Source organism: Neodothiora populina (assembly GCF_041146345.1).
Source record: "Neodothiora populina strain CPC 39397 chromosome Unknown canker_contig_13, whole genome shotgun sequence".
NCBI lineage: Eukaryota > Fungi > Ascomycota > Dothideomycetes > Dothideales > Dothioraceae > Neodothiora > Neodothiora populina.
Window position 1 is genome coordinate 541288 of NW_027191402.1, and position 22107 is coordinate 563394.

At 53.4% G+C, this 22107-nt stretch overlaps 6 protein-coding genes across 8 annotated transcripts; 3 read left to right on the forward strand and 3 right to left on the reverse strand.

Moving 5' to 3' along the window:
• Positions 1–30: 30 nt before the first annotated feature.
• AAFC00_001793 (uncharacterized protein) lies at positions 31–2754 on the forward strand (the record flags this gene model as incomplete). Of its 2 annotated transcripts, XM_069341026.1 has the most annotated exons (2): positions 31–55; positions 152–2754. In XM_069341026.1, 2 exons carry the CDS (start codon positions 31–33, stop codon positions 2752–2754), a joined length of 2628 nt encoding a protein of 875 aa, XP_069204538.1. The 2 variants fall into 2 exon arrangements, with proteins under 2 accessions (XP_069204538.1, XP_069204539.1); XM_069341027.1 differs by having other exon boundaries at positions 31–2754.
• Positions 2755–2966: 212 nt separating this feature from the next.
• AAFC00_001794 (uncharacterized protein) lies at positions 2967–5291 on the reverse strand (the record flags this gene model as incomplete). 2 transcript variants are annotated; one of them, XM_069341029.1, is made up of 1 exon in its annotated part: positions 2967–5291. In XM_069341029.1, one exon carries the CDS (start codon positions 5289–5291, stop codon positions 2967–2969), a length of 2325 nt encoding a protein of 774 aa, XP_069204541.1. The 2 variants fall into 2 exon arrangements, with proteins under 2 accessions (XP_069204541.1, XP_069204540.1); XM_069341028.1 differs by having other exon boundaries at positions 2967–4889.
• Positions 5292–6632: 1341 nt separating this feature from the next.
• AAFC00_001795 (uncharacterized protein) lies at positions 6633–10385 on the reverse strand (the record flags this gene model as incomplete). Its single annotated transcript, XM_069341030.1, has 3 exons — positions 6633–7069; positions 7128–7618; positions 7669–10385. 3 exons carry the CDS (start codon positions 10383–10385, stop codon positions 6633–6635), a joined length of 3645 nt encoding a protein of 1214 aa, XP_069204542.1.
• Positions 10386–12567: 2182 nt separating this feature from the next.
• On the forward strand, positions 12568–14659 carry AAFC00_001796 (uncharacterized protein; the record flags this gene model as incomplete). Its single annotated transcript, XM_069341031.1, has 2 exons — positions 12568–14344; positions 14403–14659. 2 exons carry the CDS (start codon positions 12568–12570, stop codon positions 14657–14659), a joined length of 2034 nt encoding a protein of 677 aa, XP_069204543.1.
• A 1621-nt stretch (positions 14660–16280) lies between these two features.
• Positions 16281–20084, reverse strand: AAFC00_001797 (uncharacterized protein; the record flags this gene model as incomplete). Its single annotated transcript, XM_069341032.1, has 2 exons — positions 16281–17747; positions 17799–20084. 2 exons carry the CDS (start codon positions 20082–20084, stop codon positions 16281–16283), a joined length of 3753 nt encoding a protein of 1250 aa, XP_069204544.1.
• A 950-nt stretch (positions 20085–21034) lies between these two features.
• On the forward strand, positions 21035–22076 carry AAFC00_001798 (uncharacterized protein; the record flags this gene model as incomplete). Its single annotated transcript, XM_069341033.1, has 2 exons — positions 21035–21212; positions 21271–22076. The coding sequence occupies 2 exons, from the start codon at positions 21035–21037 to the stop codon at positions 22074–22076; spliced, it is 984 nt and encodes a 327-aa protein (XP_069204545.1).
• Positions 22077–22107: the final 31 nt, after the last annotated feature.

The following is a 22107-nucleotide window of genomic DNA, read 5'->3' on the forward strand; positions in this document are numbered from 1 at the left end:
CTTGATTTCTCGGTGCTGGTCGCATGTCCGATGGACACACACGTGTTAGACGCAGGTAAAACAGATAACCCCTCCATTCCCATCTCCATCTCCTATATTCACACCTGCCTCGATGTATCGTTGTCTGACTATCTCTCTCGCACCTCATTAGTGGACTACGATCCTATCGACCACCTCAATGCAATCTTCTCGCATCCTTCCACACTCTCTTCTACTCCACGGGTCTCGACCAGCCTCGCACGCTATCAGGGACAAGTAAATGATCATGTCGCCTCGCTGGTGTCACAGCAGACAGCCTCCGATGCCGACAGTGTCCGTCGCATCCAGGAGGCAAAAGCAGAGCTATCCGACCTCTTCGCTAAGATAGAAAGTGTGCGCGAAAGAGCACTCGAGACGGAGCGCTCTATAACAGAAATGACGGCCGACATCAAGCGCCTCGACGGCACCAAGCGCAATCTCACCCTGTCCATGACTGCACTCAAAAGACTCCAGATGCTCACGACGGCTTATGATCAATTGCGCCTACTGTCAAAGACCCGCCAGTATCGCGACTGCGCTCATCTTCTCGAAGCTGTCATTCAGCTCATGGCACATTTCAAGAGTTACAGGAGCATCGACCAAATCGCAACCCTCTCCAAGAACGTAGCAGACCTTCAGCGTCAACTTCTCGAACAGATATGTGAGGACTTTGAAGTCAGCTTCTCCAAGGGCAATATGAACATTCCCGACAGCCGCGCGATGCTTTCTGATGCTTGTCATGTTATCGATGCCTTGGGAGAGCAAGCTCGGTCCCGCTTGATCAATTGGTACTGCAACACTCAATTGCGCGAGTATCGGAATGTCTTCCGCCCGACAGATGAGGCAGCATCCCTCGACAATATTGCAAGGCGCTACTCGTGGTTTCACCGCGCTCTCAAAACATATGATTCAGAGCACGCTCTCCTGTTCCCACCGCATTGGAGAGTCAACGAGATGCTTGCCAATGCCTTCTGTGAGAACACTCGCGAGGACTACAAGGCCATACTGCAGCGCTCCATGCGCAGGACTGATGGCCAGCCCCCGGATGTCGAGCTCCTGCTGTCTTGTCTGCAAGAAACACTAGATTTCGAACACTCCCTCGAGCGTCGTTTCGCTTCCGCAGAGGATCAACGCCTATCCATGGATACCGAGGTATCTTCAAAGGAAGAGAAGCAGCATGTTTTCAACCAATCCATCTCTGAGGCTTTTGAGCCATATCTGAGCCTGTGGGTCGAATCGCAGGACAATCACTTGTCTTCGATCATCCCACGCTACCGACTGCAACCCATTCGAAACCCCGACGACGAATTTCATCAGCAGATGGTCATCTCTTCCTCGACCGATTTGTTTCACTCATATCGCATCACCTTCGCACAGTGTGCAAAGCTATCTACAGGGACCCATCTCCTCGAGCTTGCCAAGATCTTTGCCAAATACCTGGATGTATATTGTCAGCAAGTACTGTACTATCTGTTGTGTGAGCGCAGTGGTCCCAGTGGCCCTTCGGTCGAGGATATCGTCATCATCTTGAACACAGCGGATTATTGCTATCAGACGACGACTCAGCTGGAAGAACGAATCAAGACTCGCATCGACGCAAGCCTCCGGGACCGGATCGATCTACAGTCACAAGCCGACTCTTTCATGGGTATCGCGTCCACTTCGGTACGGACGCTGGTCAGGAAGGTGGAGATGGAGTGCGACGCCTCGTGGAGGGAGATGCGTAATGTGCCGTGGAGCAGAATGGAGAACGTCGGCGACCAGAGCCCCTACGTTTCCTCTTTGCTGACTGTCGTCAGAGAGCGGGCAGCAGAAATACTCAAGCATCTACACAAGCCACAATACGCTCGGGCGTTTTGCGATCACCTTGTCGATGCTCTGACCAACGCATACATTACAACCCTCGTGGTATCCAGACCCGTATCAGAGACCGGCGCAGAGCAGATGCTGCTGGACTCGTACGTGCTGAAGAAGGGCTTCACCGAGCTTGCCACAATCAACGCCGACCCCGGCACACCACCCAACTCACTCTTCGTCAAGCGCGTCAATCAAAGCATGGGCAAACTAGATCCCATCCTCAAAACACTACAAGTGCGCGCATCCCCTCCAGAGGGCCTAGTCCAAGCATACCTCATCCACCTGCGTGATCGCTCGGAAGCGAACTTCCGCAAAATCCTCGAGATCAAAGGCATAACGCGAAAAGGCGACCAAGCGCACCTAGTTGAGCTCTTCAACGCGCACAAGTCCTCTCCGTCAAACCAAGGTCTCCAAGTCTCCAACCCCACCCTCGGCAATCTCTCACTGCAAGCCACAGCCTCCTCCCTCGGCGGCGTCACGCCCGTCATCGGCTCGCTCCGAGACAGTAACAACAACAGCAGCGCAGCAGCAGCAGCCTCGCAGTCAACGCCGACTCTGACAGGCGGCACGCGCTTCGACCCGTCCACCTTCGGAACCGCTATCATCAATGCCGCGCGCGACGGCGTCGACCGCTTCGGCTCACCGGGCCACGCGGGCGGAGTGACATCTGCGTCTGCCGCCGTCAGCAGGACCACGAGTCCCCCGCCGCCTGGAGGAGGTGGTGCTGCATTGGGACTGGGACTCGGGGCTGAGACTGCTCATGCGAGTTTGAATGAGAATCTGAAGAAGATGGGGAATTTCTTTCGCAGAGATGTTAGTGGTGGGTTTGGAGGTTTTGGGAGGAGGGAGGAGGGGAGGAAGAGCTTTGAGCCGAGATGAGGGGTCGAGTCCTTTCTTTGACACTTTGGGGATATATCAAATGAACCAGCGAAGACCGAGGAGGTTCATATTCGTCAACATGGCATATAGCATGTGCGACGAGAGTTTCTCCAGGCGATCCCAAACCAGAGAGAGAGCTCATATATATGAACTACTATAATAGCTATTTGCAACATTAATCCCGCAAAGGGCCGTTTTCCCTCTCCTTTGCATCAAATAATCAGCTGCTCCATAACCAACCCGAGTCTCTTGGGCTGATTCTCCCAATACGACTCCATGCCATCCGTATTCCTCTTCCTCGAAGCCCTCAACAAGCCATTCTGCGCCGCCGAGCTTCTTCTTCTATTCTGCTCAGCGACGACGAACCCGTCCTCGTTCCTCTCAAACAACAATAGCCCGCCCACCGTCCTGTCTCCGACGCCGACGATCAATTCTCGACCGTTATCCACGGACGCAACGCCAGACACCGAGCCGAAGAAATTAATCGTTTGCTTCGTGGCCCAATCGCGCGTGTCGTAGACACTTACCACGTCGTAAGCCTCAGCGACGACAAGAGCCGGTGAGGAAGATGACGGCGACGGCGACTCCCTGGTGAAAAGCAACGACCTAGCGCAGCCGACATCGCAGTGCAGCGTGGCGAGCGGCGTCTTCCAATTCCTCGCGTCGCAGATGACGACTTTCCCATCCTGCGCGCCCGTCGCGACGTGCCATCCGTCGTCGGCCCAGGCGCACGCGAAGGCGTCGTCGGAGTGGTTCTGCAGGCTGATGAGCACGTCGCCGCGCTCGGCGTCTGTGATGAGCGTTTCGCGCGTGTCGCCTACGACGACTCGGAGGCGGCCATCGGGGGATGTGGCGGCGCAGTTTAATTGGTCGGGATAGGAGAATGAGGAGAGCCAGGTGTCGGTGCGCAGATCGAGGAGGCGCAGATGGCGGTCGTTGGAGCAGAAGGCGGCGGCTAGTGTGCCGCTTCGTCGGTTGCGCACTGCGTGGATGTGCGTTGTTATGCCGTCTGCAGCTTTGGTTACGTGGCCTTCTGTTGGGAGTTGACCGTAGCTGGAGTTGAGGTCTAGGTAGGAGTATTCGCCTTCGAAGCTTCCGGTTACGAGTACAGAGTCCGAGGTGTAGCCTGGAAATTCAGGGGCTGGGGACGCTGCGATGGTGGTGATGTGGCAGTCGACTGGCGAGCGATGACACCGGCGAGAAGAGCTGCTGAGGTCGATTATTGTGTCTGCGACTGTAGGACATGAAAGTGAGGCACGCTTGACTTTGCTGCAGGAAGCGTAAAAGACGTCGTTTCGGCTCGTTGCTGCAAGGGTGTGTCGTAGTTGGTAGTGAGTGAAGCGTACTTTATGGTCATGAAAGGCTCGTTTGAACGAATAAAAGTTCTCATGATCTGGTTTTGCAGATTCTGAAGGCTGCAATGGTCCTCCATATGAGACCTCGGGCGGGTAGAACATTGATCTCACTCTGCTTGCTGACTTTCGGTCTGTTCCCAGACTTTCCCAGCCCAGGCCTTGAATGTCACGGAAGTCATGTGTCTCGTAGGCCGAGTCTTCACTCCGTGGTCGCCAGTTATTGATGCAGTCCGGACGGAGGTCAATCATACCGGCACCAGGGCCGTCCATGTGCATTTCCCATCTCTCCAGAAAGCTCATAACATCCGGTACCTCATCCACTTGGCTTTCAATGAAATTGTCCGTGTGCTGATATCGCGCAGTGTCGTCGGCGATCCGCCGAGCGCTACTTGGACGAGGTTGTGGCAGCGAGCCGTCCCAGCGTGCAAAGTGCGCATCAGTAGCTGTATCAGGATGCGTTGATGGGTCATGCAGTACAGACGGCGGGAGATCAATTCTAGATGACGTGGGCCTACTCATCTGATCCAGATATGATCCAGAGAGTGTAGAACCAAGAGATGGTGTCAAGTGACGTGCAGCCTCATCAAGTGTCTCCTCGGTAGCTATGGCGTGGCTATCGACCGACACCGCGGGCGAAAGATATTGTGGAAATGTCTCATCAGTGCGACGGAGGTCATCGTCTGTGAAGAACGAATCTGGTATCCCTTGGGAATTACTCCTCCTATCGGCCTCATTTCCCTCGTTTGAACCAAAGGAATTAGCTGCTTCGGTTGTACTCATCACGCTGTTGAGAGGTTGCTCTTGATCCTCATCTGCCATCCTCGCATTCGGCAAATTCAAAAGATATGCACTCTCGCGCAATTGGGACTTCATCGAGTTTCCTGTACTTTCAAGAAGAGGGACGCCGCCGCATATACTATCGTTGTCGTAGTCGTCTTCGTCGCCATTGCGATCCTCATGAAGGTCATTGTTCAAGAAATTGTTGGTCAACTCAGGTACGGGGACATCTTCGCACTCATGCAGACCATCGTCATGAGTGGACAGTGGGAAAGTAAAGGGATGTCGTGCGTGCTGTAAATCAGAGGTCGATAAAGTATCCGAAGGATGGTTCTCAAATGTATCGTACAGCGTTGGTGTCACCGCCGCGGCCCGAAAGATCCAGACGTCATGTGGAGCAGCCATAAGGACCGGTTTCCCTTCATTCCCTATCTCCCCAAATGAACGAGGATCAAGGAAACACAGAAGTCTAGAAAGCAAAAGCAGCAGCGTGAGACTGGCGTGGCGGTCACGTTCTGAGGCGCACTCGGGCGGATGTTAATTGCTATCCGATAAGCCACCACGTCGTTACCCTTCTTTTTTGACCACACTGTCCCTTTTCAGGCCCCTCTCACAAGACTAGAAGCGGGCTGACGTTTGAAGGTAGAACGAAGGTCTGCACGCGAGGCGGGAGCGGGGGTGGATCCTATCGTGGCTATATACTACATGGGTGGCGCTAACAGATTGTGATGAATCTCGTCGTACATACTCACTAAGCGCGAGGGGTGATGTAGTGGGGGAGAATGCGGGACCGCCAGGGGAAAAGGGATCAAGAGAGAAAGCACAGATGCAAACAGGACATGAAAGTACCCGAACTCGATCGAGGCATGATGCTCTGCGCCGATTGAAAAAACACCTTAAGCGAGTGCTTGTGGTATGTGCCACCTGGAGAAAAAGTCGAGGGGCGAGATAGCTGTGTACCACCGAAGAACGTGGTATGGGACCGTTGCAGCAAGCGTGGCCGGAAGTGGCCTCCTACAGGTGTCACACGCGGTCCAAGCATGCGGGGGAGGGACTCCGGGACCCAGTCATTTTTGCTGTAGACACTCGCGAATATATTGCTCTATCTTGCATTGCCTCGTCTACAGGTATGACTTGCCCGATGCAAACATCAACCCCTGCTGGACATCCCTGTCATCAGCATATCGCAGAGCCCATTGCGGAAGCTTGAGAGTATGCAGCCGTGTGAGAGACAGAGACATTTGCCGCTGTCAAACAGATTGCAGATCCCGCCAGTTCGCTTGGGAAAGTCGAATCTGCCAATGAGTTGCATAGTTGCCGCATACATAGGTATCACCTGATTCGCTTACATCCATGCCTGCAGTGCAGCGCCGATGATCAGCAAAGCTCCTCAGGCCCCGAAGACGAAGTGTTGCGCGCCCCGAACACACACGATTGGGGCACACCGAGCTGCTGTGTCACGGACAAATTTCCTGTCGTCCATGTTGTGTCGATCGGGAAGATAAAATGTGCCATGCATGTTCGTATATATTATGAGATGCATCTCCTTCGTTTGTATGCGACCGACACCGCATGTAGATGTACAAGCTGTGAAATTTCATCGATATGAGATCAATATACACCTGATCGATTCCCAAGTCGCGATACGACGGGCACCCACCCGTGCAGATGCATCAACCGCTTTATGAAAACCCTATATTATAACGCCGTGATGCTTCTCTTTGCCTCGTACAAACATGCCATTTCTCAGTAATCGTAGTGGGACTCGTACCCAAGGTTCGAGGGGCGCCGAGTGTGCTGAGCGGAGCCGCCCTGAGCCCAGCCTTGGCTGCCCTCCTTCATTCTCCTCTCGTGTTCAAAGTCCGCCCATCTCTTCATAGTAATCTTACTGCTGTCGAATTCACCTTCCGGATCACCATGGCCGCCGCCCTTGCCAGTCTCGCCCGCGGTCTTTCGCGTGTCACCCCACGAGAAGTCGTCAAACTTCCAGAAGGAGTATGTCGGAAGGACAAAATTCCATATTGGCAGTGATAGTAGGTAGATGAACATCCATCCCACATACGAAAGACGGCTGGCAGTCAAAACGATGAGACAGCCAGGCAGACCTAGAATCAGAGCGAGAAGGACCAAGGAGACGACAGGCGCGGCGGTGTGTTCGACTGCGGCCTTGATAGAAATGGCAACTATGGGATTGGTCAATGTTTATATTCGCTGTAGAAATCATAAGGCAATGTGGCTTACCCAGATAAAATGTGAAAGCGATAGCCGCAGGAAGCGCCAGTGTGCCCACCAGATCGATGAAGACAACGAACTGCATACTGAAGCAGAAGGTACCACACAAATCTCTGACCAAGACAAGCTCCATGAGATTGTGCACGGTACTGTTGATCCATCTTCGTCTTTGCGACAGCAGAACCTTGAATTCATCCGGAACAGTGGTTTTGCACACAGCTTGAGGCACGAAGATTTGTTTTCTCTTGGGAAACGTTCGCAGCATGAGAGTTGACAGGTATCGATCTTCTCCCAAGAGCAACAAATTCTTCTTGTGTAATGTATCAACAACATTCTCAGAGTAGTGCTCAACAATGTCCGGATTTGCCAGAATTGGGACCCAGTAGTTTTGGCCACCCTTGGGCGACTTGATGCGGTACATACTGAAACAACCAGGAAGACAGGTGACACCACCAAAGACGGATTCGAAAGACTTGGCTTGGTGATGAGAAATGAAGTATCTGCAATATATTAGTAAGGCAAACAAGGTGTAGTAAGGACCAAGACCTACTCGAAGACCTGGATCATGGTAACCCAGCTCTGTCTCTTATTCGCGATTTTAGTCTCGCCACAAAGACCCATGACCTCGGGGTCTTTGACCATGGCGCTGATCATATGTGTTACACTATCCGGAAAGACCTTGGTGTCGGCATCGACCATCAAGCAGACTTCGTAAAAGTCTGCAGATATGCCAGTGACCTTCCAGATACCGTTGAACATCTCATACTCGAGCTCCGTCATACGTTCATCGAACATGACCTTCTGAAGGAACGACATGAGAATGATCTGACTGTCTCTCTTGCCGCGGTTTCCGGGCTTGGAGACTGTAGCCTCATCAGGGGTACCGCACTTGACGATGATCATCATGGGCACCCGCTGCTGCTTCTCGGCCGGGATTATCGAGTCATCACCATAGTCGTAGAAACCAGAGTAAATCTTTGCCATGTTGTGGCGCTTTGAACCACTTGCGACGGCGACATAAGAATGAGGTTGCACTTCGTCTGGCTGGATGGCGTGGTCTTTCATCATGCTCAAGCAAACTTCGGGGGTCGACATGGTTTCACCCTTACCCTTGATCAAACCATCACAAATGACGAGAAGCAGCTTGTGGCTGTTGGGATACTCGGTCGTGGCAACAGAGTCCAAGGTGGTACGGATACCCTCGGGACCTTCGGAATAACAAGTGACAAGGCAGATGGCGTGGGCGAGGGGGAAACCAAAAGGCTGCCATTCAGGGGGTGGCTGGGGGACAACAGACTCGTGAATGAAGCCTTGCGGACCAGAAGAGTCGGTGTCAAGAGCGCTCGAGTATCTCTGTTCACTGTTGTTGGAAACCATGAGGCTGTTAGGTCTGTCACCTTGTTTGTTCTGTGAGTCAAGGTAGGACGGCAGAGTTCCCTCGCTTCGATTGGAGCTGTGGTAAGCCTGAGAACCAGGGATCAGACGGGCTGTCGAACTTTGACTGGCCATTGTTGTGGGAGCAGGCCTAGACTTCGCCATTGATCTCTCGATGGCATAAGGGCTTGTGAATCTCGAGGTGGCGGGCAAGAAACTGCTTCGCTTTCCAGGACGATCACTGAAACCACTGACCGGGTCGACAATCTTTGGTGGGGGGCGGTAGATATCGTCGGTCCAGTCTTCGATCTGCTGCGCCCGCTTCTTCTCGTCGCCGCCGTACGCAGAGCGATCTGCAGCGTACTTGCGCGAGAGGAACCATTGGAACAAGAGAGCCATGAAGAATCGAGCAACGACAATTGCCAGGATAAATACCAGCGAGGTGTAGAGGACGACCTTGGATGCGATACACCCGACGGTTTCGGTATCGATGGATCCGACCTTGATGATGTCTTGGAAGCATTGTGCGATGCGCTTGTCCTCACCGGAGTTGAAGGCTATACTCATGTCGATGCCCTTGACGGAGGTGTTGTTCCGGATGTCGTCGAACTTTCTGGGATAGGCAACTTGAGAAGTGTTGAACCAGGCCAGAAGGTCAAGGTCGAGGACGTCTCCACTGTAAACCATCAGGTTGCGGGACGAATTCTTGATGTCGTTCCAGGTGAAGTATACATCTCCGGAACTCTTCAAGCCATAGAAGTCAGTGCGCGACTGCTTGGATGTGTGGCACGCATAACCCAAGTAGTCAGGGGTGGTGAGGTTAGGGGAGGTCGATCCATCCTGATTGAAGGTGTTGCAAGGAAAGTACCAGGCTAGATTGCCATCATTGTCGGTGACAACATCAGAGCCATTGGCAGCAGTGATGAGACCTTTGCAAGCACCGTTGACGTTCTGGAAAAGAAAGCTGCCGTCTTTGCCTCCTTGAGGTGTGTCGAGATCCCACAAGACATTCGCACCATCACGGATGCCACGAGCAGCGGGGTGAGAGGAATAAACAAGGTTGTAGGCTTTTCCGTGAAAGATCATGTAGCCCGAATCGACATGGTTGCTGCGCAGCCTCACAGTGCCGTTGGTTGAACAGACGGTGACAGTGAAACCGAAGGTCAAGTAACCGATGAAGGTCATGACGGCAAGGATGATGCCAATGAGACCCATCTTCTCTCTCCAAGCTTGCTGCTGTGGCTTCTCTCGGATGCCGAAGCAAGCCAGGATGGGTCCGGGACACCAGAAGGTGAGAAGGGCGCAGTAAGTTCGCCACAGACTGGGTGCTCCAGCAACCTCTTTCTCCTTCTTGCGTCTTTTCTTCTCTTCAGCCAAGGCGGCAGTATCCTTGCGCTGTAACTTGCGGCTGGGCCCTCTTGATAAAGTAGTGGCAGGACGCTTTGTCTCCATCTCTTCTGAACTCAGCGTGTCTTCATCAACAAGCTGCTCAGCTTCGTCTTCGTCCTCCAGCATGGGGTCCGCGCCGGTGGTCGACGGCATGACTTGCATGTCTCGGGCATGCTTCCTGTAATAGTATTGTGGATCGTCGGGGTCGTTTCGTCGCCGGTCCGGGCGAATCAGACTCCTCTTGCGCGCAAGATGATCGTTGTCGGGGGGATTGAGAGGCGCATAGTTGTTGCCTGAGGGAGCAACGGCGGGGAGATAGTCTTCCGAAGGAGCAGCGCGAGTATGACTAGCAGTGGGAAAAGGATGCGATCTTGATGCGCTGGATCTTCGTCGATGGTGATAAGTGGGAGACTCGAGGTCCGAGGGGTGGCGTCTGTGGGAGGATGAATCCCTGTACCTCCGCGAGCTCGAGTCTCGGCGCCTGGGAGAGGCAGGATTCGACATGGTTCAGTCGAGGGTGTTTACGATGCTGCTGTACAGTGCTGTGTCATGAATGTGTCTTTTCCTGGTCCTGTTGCAGACACTCGCACAGTGATGCGGTAACGACCGGAGGGGTGGTGGGTGATGATGACAAACGCAGACACCCGGAGTAGACGGCAGCAACAATAACAATAACAATGAAAACAATTCAGTGAAATCGATAGAAGTGTGGACAGCAAGGGTCACAGGATTAAAGCTGGTGTATTGGTAGAAAGCGAAGGCAAACAACAGACACTCGGAACAAGGTGTGCAAAATACCGCAGGCGGATGGGTAATGTACAATAAATGCCGGGAGAAGGAAGGTGCAGACAAAGTGTTGCCGTACAGAAGTGTCTAGTGTCTGTGTGTGTCGCTGTGCTGAGGTCGTCTGTGGGGGGGGGGGGGGGGCGAAAGCAAAGTACGGGTAGACTAAAGGACTAAACTAAAGGAAAAGGCACTGGACTACCTTACGCAAGCTCTGGACAGACGCATGCAAAAGTATATTTATCGACTGTGGACTGCCTGCGCCTCGCCGCTCATCATTTGTGCATTCGTGCATCCGAACTCACTCTTCCGATCATTCGTCGTCGCTTCGAATATGTGGAAAGCAAGGGAAAGGGGTCCAGCATTCTCAGGGCGTGGAAAAGATTTCGGCGACAATTCTCAAGTAGAATTGCAGTACCTCTGTAGAGGTACTTTGTAGTGTATCTTGTGCTGGTTAAACAACACTAAATCACTTGCATATACAGTATAATCTCCTCTTCGTTCGTTCTATATAGGTCGAGTCCAAGTCTCTCACATTGATAATCCACTTATCGATTATGAAAATCTCCGTCATCGTTAGATACATCGAAGCGCAGAGCTCTTGCAGATCAAGTGTCTTGAATCGAGTCGAAAGATCATGGTGACCATCTGCGCATCCTAGTACGGTACGGCACAAGAACACCCCCGCAGGACGCGTGATCCGTTGAAGATCAGGAGGCTTCTTGGCCTTTGCTTGGTCGCAGGATTTGACGCCCTCATACACAGCGCAGTTGTCAGAGTTCTATGATTCAGTTTACCAGGTCGTGGATGCCCAATTGTGGACGCAAAATCTGAGACTATAAGCCTTCGACAATGCGGTGTAAAAAAAAGGTGGTGACGACAAATACGGGACATGGGCGACGAAAAGTCTAAAAATAATCCGTGGTTCACTCAGTCTAGTCCATCGATCCGTTTATAGATTGACGCCAAGTGGATATGCAGGTACTTTTGCTCTAAACCGTCAGCGTGGAAACAGCCATTTGCTGCCATGGGGCGCTCGGCATATCCCTCTTCTAGGAGACCTACACGCGGTACGCTTTTACACTTTCTCGCTTCTTTCTTTGTTCATGCTTCCGCTTTACGAACCGCAGCGCCCCCGCCGTGTGCTGTACTGTTTTGTTCGTCTTCCTCTCTGACATGGGCGGTCTTGTCTCATAGTCCCTGCATGAGCTAAGGTGGACACGGACATGACATGGAGGTGTCATGCAAAGTAAATCATGCCGTGCTCCTATTCATCATCCCTTTTATTTTTTTTGAACATTGCCGAGCTAAACGACTTTTGCAACGTTCGTAACCAATGGAGCCAAACCTCCCACGTGCGTTTATGTAACATCTTTCGAATACATTCTGCACATTGTGTTGTCATGCCCCTCTTCTCGCTCGCCCGCCCTCGTTATCTTTACCTGTGAATGATCGAGTCTTATACAACTTCTGTCCCTGTATTCGGCACATCTCTTCTCACTTCCACCTAGCTCCTGTGTGCTCGGTCGCTTCCCGGATACACGGAACGCTTCCGCTTTATAATCAGAATAGAAGGGGAGGTTACACCGTCCAAGTGGTGTTAGACAGCACTGTAGTCCATTTTCTGCACTGGATTACCCCTTAGATCGAGTCTCTAAACGAGTCACAGCGTCATCTGCGGCGGATCCAGGATTTCCCTACGCTAATCGAGCACGAGACGATCCCGTCTTCTGTCTACTATCACATATAGTGCCATAGTGCCACCCTTGGTGTCGGCACTACGCACAAGGCATCTCGCCAGGAGCACGTCACGCTCGAGAGGACTTGCGTGCTGCCAGAGGTCCTTGTCCATTTCGTAATAATCTATCGTCTATACAGTTCACACTAGGCAGCAGGCGATCCGATGGCGAATCATCTCCATACACCCACCGCATCGCCCAAGCGCTCACCTCACCCTCATCCGCTAGACGAATACAATGACTACAGCACGGAGCACATGTTCACCCCGAGGGGCAGTTCTTTACAAATGCACATGCAGATGCAAATGCACAATAAGCCGAGTATCCGCATGCAAGAGGCCCCATCTTCTCCCGTCAGTATAAGTCCTCCTCGACAGAACATATGCGAGCCTTCGACTGCCCAATTATCCACACACTCTCCGCCGCGGTTGAGGGCGCTGTCTCGGGCTTCTCAAGCGTCAAGTGCCTCTCGTGCCTCCCAGGGCTCGCGTGCAACCCACAATTCCATCCGCCCTGTCTACACTCCGGATTCGACGACACAACTGGACAAGTCCGTCAGAACCCTGTCCTTGCATGACTCTGGAGCGATGACATCCGAGGCACCGGATGCCCAGGCGGAATCTCCTGTGCAACTGCACTACCACCACAACGGGCCTTTCGATGATTCGCCTCAGAAGAAAGACCATCGCGCCTCGCGCATGACGGCTCATAGCCGTGGCTCTTCCAACAGCGTCGGAGGCGAGCAGCCTGCGCTCCTGACTCTACCCCCACATGCTCTCACGCGCCCATCGTCACAATACACCATGTCCTCCGAGATGAGAGCCAACGCACATTCGCCACTGTCTGCGGACGACAGGTTATCTGTCAATGGCTCGCCGAGGCCTTATGCAAGGACAGCTTCCGCCAGCAGGCGTTCTCCTGACTACAGGCCCATGTCCTACATTGATCTGCTCAATGAGGTCCCTTACTCGCAACAGATCGCCCCTGCGCCGAACATGAACAACTCCTCGCTACAGATGGCGGTTGGAAACAATGCTTCCCTTCTCGACGCCAACAAGACATTGGAGATGTACCGCGCGAATGTCAAGAAGACAAACGACCCTGCTATTCAGTACGAGTTTGCCATTTTCATGGTCAACGCTGCAAGAGAGGCCATGGCCCAGGAAGGATATTCCGCTGCACACCAGAACTCAAAAGCAGATCCCGCTGCCGAGATGATCAAGGAAGCGCGAACCATCCTGCAGCGCCTTGCCGATCGCGCCTATCCCTTTGCGCAATACTATCTCGCCGATGGCTACTTTTCCGGCCTGTTCAACAAAGGCAAGTCGGATTATGGCGCCGCGTTCCCTCTTTTCGTCGCTGCGAGCAAGCACGGCCATGCCGAAGCAGGTTATCGTGCGGCGTTATGCTACGAGTTTGGCTGGGGCTGTAGCCAGAGCTTCCCAAAAGCCGTGCAATTCTTCCGTAATGCAGCCTCGAAAGGTCACCCAGGTGCTGCGGTGAGACTCGGCAAGGCGTGTCTAACGGGCGACATGGGATTGGTGAACAAGCAAAGAGAGGGAATCAAATGGCTGAAGCGAGCGTCCGAGTCAGCCGACACTCAATACAACAGCGGCCCTTACGAGCTGGGCATACTGCACATCACAGGATTCGGCGACGACATCTTCAAGGATGAAGCCTACGCCGCACAATTACTCACGCAAGCTGCAGAATTGGGACATCCAGAGGCAAACTTTAGAATGGGCGAAGCCTACGAGAACGGCACCCTTGGTTGTCCCCGCGATGCTGCACTAAGTGTACATTTCTACAACGGCGCTGCTACGCGAGGTATGCCTGAAGCCATGATGGCGCTGTGCGCGTGGTACATGGTGGGCGCGGAGCCTGTCTTGGAGAAAGACGAAGTCGAGGCTTTCGAGTGGGCCAAGAAAGCAGCGGAAAGTGGTGTGTCTCGGTTTTCCCCATACCGGCAGAATGGTATATACTGACGCAAAAACAACAGGTCTTCCCAAAGCAGAATACGCAGTCGGCTACTTTACAGAAATGGGCATCGGCTGCCGCAGAGACCCCCTCGAGGCCAACATGTGGTATGTACGGGCCGCAGACAAGGGCAACGTCACCGCCAGACAACGACTCGACATCATCAGAAACGCCGCGTCGGGAAACTCGGGCGCAGCAGCAGCAGTTCCTATGGCCAAAGGCGCTGCCAAAGCCAAAGAGCTCGGAGGCGGCAAAGAAAAGGAATGTGTCGTCATGTAAAATGGAAGCGCAAGCATATTATCAGAGACGATGCTTTACTTTCGGATATCGAAATACCACCAAAGGTCACATACAACGGGGCCGAGACAGGGGTTGGGAAAGAGGCAGAGAAAGCCGAACCGCTTCGACACGACCTCTTTGCATTTCATTTCTTTTACTTCATGCACATCAGCGGATAACATCTCAGGAGGCCCACTAGCATAACTCCGGGCTTCCTGAGCATAGGGACTGGCGGAACCGGAGGGCAGGAAAGGAGAAGGAAAAGGGAGCATCAAGCATTCTCGCTTTCACAAACATTCAAGCAGAGACGAAGATGCAACAACAACAACAACTACTACTACTACTACTACTACTACTACATGTATCACCTCTGCTGGCAGGACAAGGAACAAGGAACGGGAATGGGAACGGGAACGGGAACGAACACGAACGGATATAGATGAGAGCAAAGCATAGCATAGCATAGCATAGCGACGAAAGGGGGGGAAAGAGGAGAAGAAAGATGAAGACGACGGAGATGAAGCCCCTTTTTGCTTTTCTCTTATTCTGTACGATATACAATTAGAACGAACCTTTACTTGCCTCTTTTGTCCATATCATCAGACGTACGTGTACAAAGGATGCTTGGGAGGTGTAACAGCAATGAGACGAGAAGAGAAAAAACACCCAAGGAAGCCAGAGACGAGAGAAACTAACCAAGACAGCCAGAGACGAGACGAGACGAGATGTAAGATGGTGTCAACGAAGGCACCTTAGTCCAGGAGTCGTAACGCACACAAGAGAGAGAGAGAGCGATGTATAGCGCGAAAAGAGAGACGCGACACGCTCCAGGAACCACAGTAGCATTCCCCGCTCCACCCCCTTCCAGCTACCTGTCTGTCATAAGTTACGAATGACTGAACCGAGTGCGTATATACTATTCACCATACACCATCGTCGTGAAACTCTCTTACCCTACTCCCTAGTCTCCGACTCCGTCCCTCTCCTTTCGTCCTGCTCTCTTATCTCCCTCTTGTCCCGACCTACTTTCCCGTGCAAACGTCCATCTATACCGATGTTGTCCCCCCCGCAGGCAAGGGCGTCGACACGGTGACTAAAACCAATATTCCAACAGGCCGAGAGCCGAGAAGAGCCGAGAAGAGCTGAAGATGTTGTTTGAAAGTCGATCAGAACGAGATTTATATGTGTTTGTATATGCGCGTTCTTACAAGTCCCTGATGCAATCCAGGTCGCAGAAAATAAAGTAAAAGAGAGAGAGGAAGAGGAAGAAATCGAAGAAACCTCCTCTGGAGAGAATGAAGCGCCGAGCGTGCGAAGGAATGGAAAAAGCAGTATATACAAGCAACCCAACGAATGAAACCGACGAACAAACGGACCAACAAACCAGCAGTAGCCATAGCAAAATCCCCAATCCCATTTCCGATTATCTGTGTTATTACTTCTTTTTCTCTGCCGGTTGCTCGTTCTCTGCAGTGTCTCTTTCTCCACTATTTGCGAGGTTCGATACACTCTTTTACTATTTGCAGGGTGTCGTGAGACAAACATGAGTGACGCACGAGGTACTCGATCGAACGTGAAGCCCCCATCTTACGGACAGGGTCACTCCTTTTTCTCTTGACTGTTACTCAAACGTCATGGACATCTCCTTCTCCCTCCCGAACTCATCGTCGTCATAATCATCAGCCCACGCATTCCGTTCCAGCGGCGCCGCATTGGCCGTCGATGCAGGCATCGTGCTCGAAGAGAGTAACGGTGGTCTCGAGCCTGTTGAGGAAATGTATGATGGCAGAGCAGAGGACGATACACCCATGGGTGCTGCGTTGCTGCCGAGAGATTGCGTGCTGCCGCCGCCACTGGTAGAGGCGCGAGATGGCCGCGAGGGAGGCGGGTCGTCGTCGAAGGTCATTGATATCTGGGAGTCGTCGTGGTGGTTGTAGCTGTCGTAATCGTATTCGTTGTAGCCTGTGGGTGGGGAGAGGGGGCTCTTGCCCCATATACCGTTGGATGAGGAGCGGTTGTTCGCGTAGGTGTTGCTGCTGCTTGATGAGGATGCTGGTCGGCTGTCTGTGAGGCCGCTGTAGCTCTTTGTCTGACGCAGATTGAAGGCCCGCGGGCTGTCGGGTCCATTACTCATCGAGTCCCTGCTGTTGTCGAGATTGAGTTTCATTGGCGGCAGCGTGGTTTGGATCTCCTTGACCTCGATGCCTTCTTTTGCAATCTCGACCAACTCGGCGCGGATGGCGTCAATGTCGAAGAGCACGCTCTTGTTTATATCGCCTCCGTTGTCACCCGGTGATTCGGCCTTGGATGCGGCCGCCTTTGCTTGCTGCTCGTCGTAGACCTCCCACGATTTGCGCTCGGCGTTCTTCTTGCTTCGAGTGAACAACGCCTTGAGGCCCTTTCTCTCAGGCTTCTTTTCGAGTGCGCGTCGAGCCTCTTCGATCTCGTTGATCAGCTCTCTTTGTCTCTCCTGGTGGTTCTCTGGGTCTGGGTCCTCGATTTCCGCAAAGTCGTCGCTGTCGACCATCCACCCGACCTCGCGCAGAAGTCGCGGCATTGCCTTACGGTAGGCCATGTGTCCCGGAACCAGTTTTGTCACGTCGTAGTTCTCGATGCCTGGGATTTCGACTGGCGCTAGACCGGCGACACGCATGATGCCGCCTGATGTTGCTCGAAACAAATACCCAAGAATCCAGTCGTTGTGCGCGTAACCGTTGACGAAGCGACCAGGCACAACACTTTTGGCGCGCAAGTATTCATCTTTCTTCACTACCATCGGACTACCGAAAAGGTAAACATTCTGCACGAGACCGTAGGCGCCTCTTGCAGCAAGCTCTTTGAGACAAGTAAAAATAACTCTGGCTCCGATGGAGAATCCGACCAAGGTGATTGGACGTATGCCCAGGTTGCGGTCTATCAGAGAGTCTGCGAGGATGAGTCCGGCAGAGTCTGCGCGCGCCAACGAAACAGACCACGGGTTATCGATTAAATAAGACAGTTTCGTCAGGACCAGAGGTAATTGCATGGCTGACATGAGCGCGATCAGGATAGTGCTACCAAGAATTTGTTGCAGGCCTTGCGTGAGTGCCTATTGCTGCTGGTCAGACGAATTCAGGAAAAGAGTTGTTAGACGACACACCTCTGTTGCTAGGATGTTTATAGTGTCACCCATGCTTCTAAGCATCTCCGGCTCCCACCAGATACTGTACATGTCTCCCATGATAGGATCAACAGTACTGAATGGCAGTCGAACATCATCGACTTTTCCTGTCATCCAGCCTGCGACTGTGACTATCAGGTTCACTCGCTTGTTGTTGAACAGTGGACGATACTCGAATGTCTTGACAGCGCCCATTCTCCTGTTGCTAGCCCTAACTGCAATTGTGCCTCCCGCCAAAGCGCCGGTAGAGGTAATGATGGCAGCTCCTCCAGCACCAGCGAGGAAACCACTGGTACCCGCAACGCCGATTGTCGTGAAGCCAGCGGCCAATCCAGCACCGATGACAGGCGCGAGAAGGCCTGCGCTGAGTCCGATGACAAGACCACCGCCCACTGTGGCAAGACCCATCATGACAAGTCTGCGGTTGCGGGCCGACTTCTTGCGCTGAGCCATGTGCTCGTCTTCATTCCAGTTTTCCTTGTCGGCAGCTTCTTGCATCTCGAGCGCGTCAGTGACACGCTTCTCGAAGCGGCAGATGTCAACCCAAGGGACGGAAAGATTGGATCCGACAAGTTCCAGCAGCGTCCGAGAGCGCGCATCGTAGACACTGTCTGCGATCAGAACAAGGAACAGATCGCAAAGGACGGTCCAACGAAGATCGAGGTCGATGTTCTTGTCGTGGGCAAGCTCTGACGGATCTTTCAGCGTGAGATATTCGGGAGGGTTTTCTTCCTGGTAAGCAGGTGGAAGACCTGGAGTGCCAGGCTGGCTCGATTCTGCCGGGGATGCAAATCCTGAAGGCAAGTTGGGAGTAGATGGATGTGATGACTTTCCAGATGCAAGACCTGGCGTTCCTGGCAGGGACGAGGATGGCGCGCGTCTTTCGGACGTGGTTGAAGCTCGTGGTAAGGAGGTAACAGAGGCACCGGCTGAGTCTTGCTGTGCGACGGGATTCTTGACCCTGGCGTTCTGCATCAAAGTGGGCGTGAGATCGGAAGGTTCGACACCGTGCTCGGCCAGCTGCTCGATCATGATCTGCTCTGCTGCGTCGAGCTCCATGTGGCTGTACAAGCGGACCATCATCTTTTGACTCCACATCTGCATGGCTTCGATGGCGGTCTCCAAGTATTTCTTTGCACCCTTGGTCTTTTCGAGTTTCTCGAGATCTTTGACCATGTGTATCATGGACAACCTCACGAGACCGACGTAGGCAATGCGCTGGCCCTCGGTCAGGAGATCCTTGGTAGCCTGCATCTGCGACAGAATGTCTCGTCCTTCGTCCTCGTCGATCAGAGTGTTTGGGGCAACATCAGACTTGAACAAGTAGGCGGTGTCTTCGTCCATGCTAGTAGCAGATTGAGCATCTTCGTCGAGCTGGACTTTGGTATAACCCTTGCCCGCGCCTCCGAGATGGCCATAAGCCGCCTCTTCCTCGTCTAGCTCGGCAATCTCCCTGGCAACGACCTTGCCCCAGTCGTCGTAGACGGTATGACTGGCGTAAGCGGGCATTTCCTGCCACTCGTCCTCGAGGCTTTGGTTGGGCTCCTCTTCGACTTTGCTGGTGGTCACGTGCTGGTGAGACCATTCCGACGGCCCTGCGTGGTGCGGGGCGTCGGACTGGCTCGCTATGACTGCTGTTTTGGCCTCGTCTTGGGCCGGGTGTTCTGCAACTGTCGTCGTATTGAGGAGAGCACTTGGTACCGGGTTATCGAGCGGCGGGGCCGGCGGCGCAGCAGCATTTCCTGCGGCAGTAGATGTGAGTGGTGGTGTCGTGATAGGCGGCACTTCTGCCTCCACTACGGTTGCTTTTGGCGCATCTGCCTCTGGCATCTTTGCACCCTCCTCCTGGACTACCGCCTCCTTGACGTTGCCATTGTCATGCTCGGGCACATCTGCGATGGGTTTCTCCGACGTCTGTTCATGCTGTGGAGTCGCTACTGGGGAGTCCGATTCGGGGACTGGTGAGGGCGCATTCTCAGGTGAACTGCTCTCCAAATCCTCCAGCTCCTGGGTATAGGTGCGCCTCGCAAGCTTCCTGATGGGCAGTCCAAAGTCATCCAGTTCGTCGGCGGTCGCGGCGGGAGTCGTTGTTGTTATCGTCGAGTGCGTCGTTGCTGCTGCTGCTGCTGCTGCTGCTGCTGTCGGCGGCGGCGCAGGCTCGGCATTGGAGTGTGCAGACCGCAGAGGCTCAGGCTCAGGCTCAGGCTCAGGCTCAGGCTCAGGCTCAGGCTCGTTGATCCCCAACCCTTTGCCATCTTGGAGCATATTCATGGGCCGAGCGGGCGGGCACAATTGACACACATACACAGACACAGACACACACACACACACACAAAGTCAGTTCACTTTGTGGGCTTGTTCACCATGTCTCCATGACACGGGTGCTCTTAGCGCATTTCTCCTCTTGTGTCCAATTTTCTCGAGTTTTGCGCAATTGGTTATTTTTTAATCAATGTTTCCGGACTGCGAAAAGGGAGTGATAGAGTATAGAGTGTATGCAAAGGTGCTGTCAATTAGCATCAGCAGAGTGGGTCGGCGCAGTCGGTGGTCGGCGGTCATGCAATAAATGAATCGATACCTGGAGACTACCTTACGGTGACTAACTGCGTTGAGGTAAGGCAGAGGCAAGGTACCCTTGAAAACGCATGCGGGCGCGGGAATGAGCACATCCGCATCTCTCTCAACTTCGACTCGAACTGACCAATAATGAGTGCAGCCCAGTACGAGAAACGGTAGATGTCGGCACAGCTCCTGTCCCATTTTCATGGCGCCATTGTCTTACAGTAACGGCCTCTTCAGTTCTCTTTGAGAATCCTCTCCCCTCTTCTGAGTCATTCTTTCCAGAAACTTTCTGTGTTCGGTCTCCGTACTCCGTACAGAGGTGCTTTACCCCATATTCTGCTCGGGGCTTGGCGGGCTTTATGGCCGGGCGTTCGTTCTTTCTTTCTGATCTCCGACTTTTTTTTGCTGAGCCGCTGTTGGATTTATTTATATGTTTTGATATTCAAAGATACACTTTGTGTTGCGTCTTAGCAAGCATCCCTCAGACTGCCCACGGGACCACTATATAACCCTCGACAAGCGAATCTTTGGCGGCTTACCTCGACTTACTGCCAGCCTCCCTCGAGCTCTTTCGGGGATCGAACACTGCAGCAGAGTAAACACGTGAACTCGGCGACCATACCCATCAACGCGAATCTACCTCCTCAACAGCCATGCGCGGAAAGCGCTCCAAGCAGTATCGCAAGCTGATGCACCAGTATCAGCTGGCATTCAACTTCCGCGAGCCCTACCAGGTCCTCGTCGACGCCCAGATCGTGCAGGATGCGGCGCGCTTCAGCATGCCTCTTGCACCGGCGCTGGAGAGGACGATACAGGGAAAAGTCAAGCCCAGTATGTTTTGTTTTATTCATCTACTACCGCGCATGTTTTTCTGACCTCTGTCATAAAGTGATCACGCAATGCTCGATGCGCCATCTCTACACAGCCCAGGGCCTCGACCAAGCAGTCAAGAACGCCTGCATCGACACGGCCAAGACCTTCGAGCGCCGTCGCTGCAACCACCACACCCTCGAGGAGCCCCTGTCTGCGCTGGAATGCATCTCCTCCGTCGTCGATCCCAAGTCCAGCGCCACGAACAAACACCGATACGTCGTCGCCAGTCAGGACCGGGCAGTCAGGGCCAGGATGCGCGCCATCCCCGGTGTGCCCCTCATATACATCAACAGGAGCGTCATGATCATGGAGCCCATGAGCAGCAAGACTGAGCATGTACGAGATGCTGAAGAGCGGGGCAAAGTGCGAGCTGGTCTGAAAGGTGGTCGTGGCCCCTCATCCAGTGCACCGGCATTGAAGCGAAAGAGATCCGACGATGACGACGAGCAAGATGGCGGGAGCGATGACGGCCGGAAAGACGGCGCTGATACTCCCGCTGGACAGGAGCCCATGTCGAAGAAGAAGAGGAAGGGTCCAAAGGGTCCTAACCCCCTCAGTGTGAGGAAGTCGAAGAAGACCACCGAGGCAGCGACCAAGTCCGAGGAACAAAAGGCCGTTGCAAAGGCCACAAAGAAAGACCCCCAGGCAGCCGAAAAGGCCTTGAGCGCAGGCTCGGGGACAGATGCAGTCTCTCAGCCCTCATCAGATCAGCCGGAAAAGAGACCGCGACGGAGAAAGCACAAGTCGGCGGCCGCGGCGGATAATGCTACACATGGTGACGCGGAGGTGGCCGCCAACACAGCGCTGGTCGCTGAGGCGTAACACCTGGGACTCTTCCCCTGACTTTACACCC